This window comes from Octopus bimaculoides, chromosome 12 (assembly GCF_001194135.2).
Source record: "Octopus bimaculoides isolate UCB-OBI-ISO-001 chromosome 12, ASM119413v2, whole genome shotgun sequence".
NCBI lineage: Eukaryota > Metazoa > Mollusca > Cephalopoda > Octopoda > Octopodidae > Octopus > Octopus bimaculoides.
Genome location: NC_068992.1, coordinates 47,013,796 through 47,016,226, shown reverse-complemented (window position 1 = coordinate 47,016,226; position 2,431 = coordinate 47,013,796). Strand labels below are relative to the sequence as shown.

General features: G+C 37.8%; 1 protein-coding gene across 1 annotated transcript in view; it reads left to right on the top strand.

The window, feature by feature from the left end:
- Positions 1-2,431, top strand: part of LOC106874589 (PR domain zinc finger protein 14-like) — a 49,556-nt gene that overhangs the window by 34,552 nt on the left and 12,573 nt on the right. Inside the window, exon 4 of the mRNA XM_052972041.1 lies at positions 198-327. Coding sequence (XP_052828001.1) covers positions 198-327 — 130 coding nt within the window. The remainder of the gene's footprint in view (positions 1-197; positions 328-2,431) is intronic.

The window sequence follows — 2,431 nt, the reverse complement described above, 5'->3', positions numbered from 1 at the left end:
TATATATATATATATATATATATATATATATATATATATATATATATTATACTTATATATAATACATAAAATATATATTTAATATATTACGTGTGTGCGTGCATACATACATACATACATACATACATACATTGTAATAAGTCCATTTTCTGTTTTTTCTATCAACGTCTTATTTATTTATTGTTCATCCCTTTCAGCCAGTGAAGGATATCAGTGTGACCGATGCGGAAAGGTGTTTGCCTACAAATATTATCGAGACAAACATCTTAAATACACGCGATGTGTTGACCAAGGCGATAGAAAATACCCCTGTCACTTGTGTACAAGGTAAGAAAGTTCTGAATTTATTGATACACGCGCGCGCGTACACCTGCGCGCGCAGCTACACACGGTAAGGTCAAATACTCCAATACATTCAAACACCAACACATACACACACACACACACACACGCGCGCATACATATGCAGATATGCAGATTCATAGACATACTCAGACACCAGCGAATATTCACAACACCTCATGTGACCAACTTTCTCTTATATAAATATATATTGATATAGATGTTGATATATATACATATATATACGCATATATACATGCATATATTCATATATACAAACACGCAAACACATCCACAAATATATGTATGTATGTATGTATGTATGTATGCATGTATGTGTGTGTGTGTGGAGGCGCGTGGCTTAGTGGTTAAGGTATTAGCATCATGATCGTAAGATTGTGGTTTCGATTCCTGAACCGGGCGACGCGTTCTGTTCTTGAGCAAAACACTTCTTTTCACGTTGCTCCAGTCCACTCAGCTGGCAAAAATGAGTAATGCTGCGATAGACTGGTGTCCCGTCCAGTTGGGAACACATACGCCATTGAAACCGGGAAATCGGCTCCATGAACCTGGCTAGGCTTTAAAAGGGCGCATTTATTATTATGTATGTATGTATGTATGTATGAATTCTACAATGATAGTGTAGTTTATTCATGTAGTAGATACAAGAGTCGATCCTAAAAATAAAAAGTGAAATAGAATCAGCGCGTGTGTTTATTATTAACATAATGATCCTTCCGATATACAACAAAATTTTTTTTTAAATCTAACTATATTATTAATTGATAAATCTTAACGTTCTACGTTGCTTTAATGCAATAAAAGATATTATTAATTTGGTTGGAAAGAAAAATTGTAAAAAACATAATTTGCGTATATATGAAGTTTAAGTGTGGCAAGTAGAGACATGAAGAATAATATACTCTAATGAAGATTACATTTTTAGTGAAAGTGTACAGAAGCTAACTTTGCGCAGATGAGCGTTTTAAAATCTCGTTTGCAAAGCCATTTCTTAGTGACTCTCATGGACTCATTGTCGTTCTGTCGTTCTGTATTCATGTATTTAACTCATGTAATATCCGTTTATTTCACCAGTGACTTTTCTTATTTCTTTACTGCCCACAAGGCGCGACACACAGAGGGGACAAACAAGGACAGACAAACGGATTAAGTCGATTATATCGACCCAGTGCGTAACTGGTACTTAATTTATCGACCCCGAAAGGATGAAAGGCAAAGTCGACCTCGGCAGAATTTAAACTCAGAACGTAGCGGCAGACGAAATACCGCTAAGCATTTTGCCCGGCGTGCTAACATTTCTTATTTCGTTATTACCCACAAGTGGCTAAACATATAGGGGACTAACAAGGACAGACAAACGGATTAAATCGATTATATCGACCCTAGTGCATACGATCCCCCGATGTCCAATTTGTACTTTTAAAAACTTTGAAATTTAGTTGAACCTCAAACCTCTTTAATACAGATAGAATCTTTGTTAAACTGTTATATTTCTCCCGAGAGAGCTGAACGGCTGGCCTTCAGAGAGGAAACACCCTTCAAACAAATGCTTCGGCCCTTAACTTCTTACACGCTAAGGGGTCCAAGTCATAACCCCTCGGTGCCCTTCTTCTGATAATTTTTAGCCACTTGATATCAGGGGCTTATACATTTAAACCGCTCGGTGACTTCATCTAATTCAAACTCTACATTATACCGAAGATGGATAACATGTTGAAATCCCACAAACATTTTACAAAGGACATGACTATATTTTGGTTCTGCTAAACCTGGTCCTTTCTAATTGTAAGGAATGTATCTTTCTCTCTCTTTCTCTCTCTCCTTCCCTCCCTCTCTCTCTCTCCTTCCCTCCCTCTCTCTCTCTTTCCTCCCCCTCTCTCTCTCTCCCTCTCTGCCCTCACATAAACACACACCAATGCGCATACATACACACATACACACACACACTTACAAACACATCCACACACTCTTTCTCACCCTTTCTCTCCATCTCCCTTTATCTCTCTCTATCTCTCTCTCTCTCTTTCTCTCTCTCTCTCTCTCTCTCTCTCTCTCTCTCTCTCTCTCT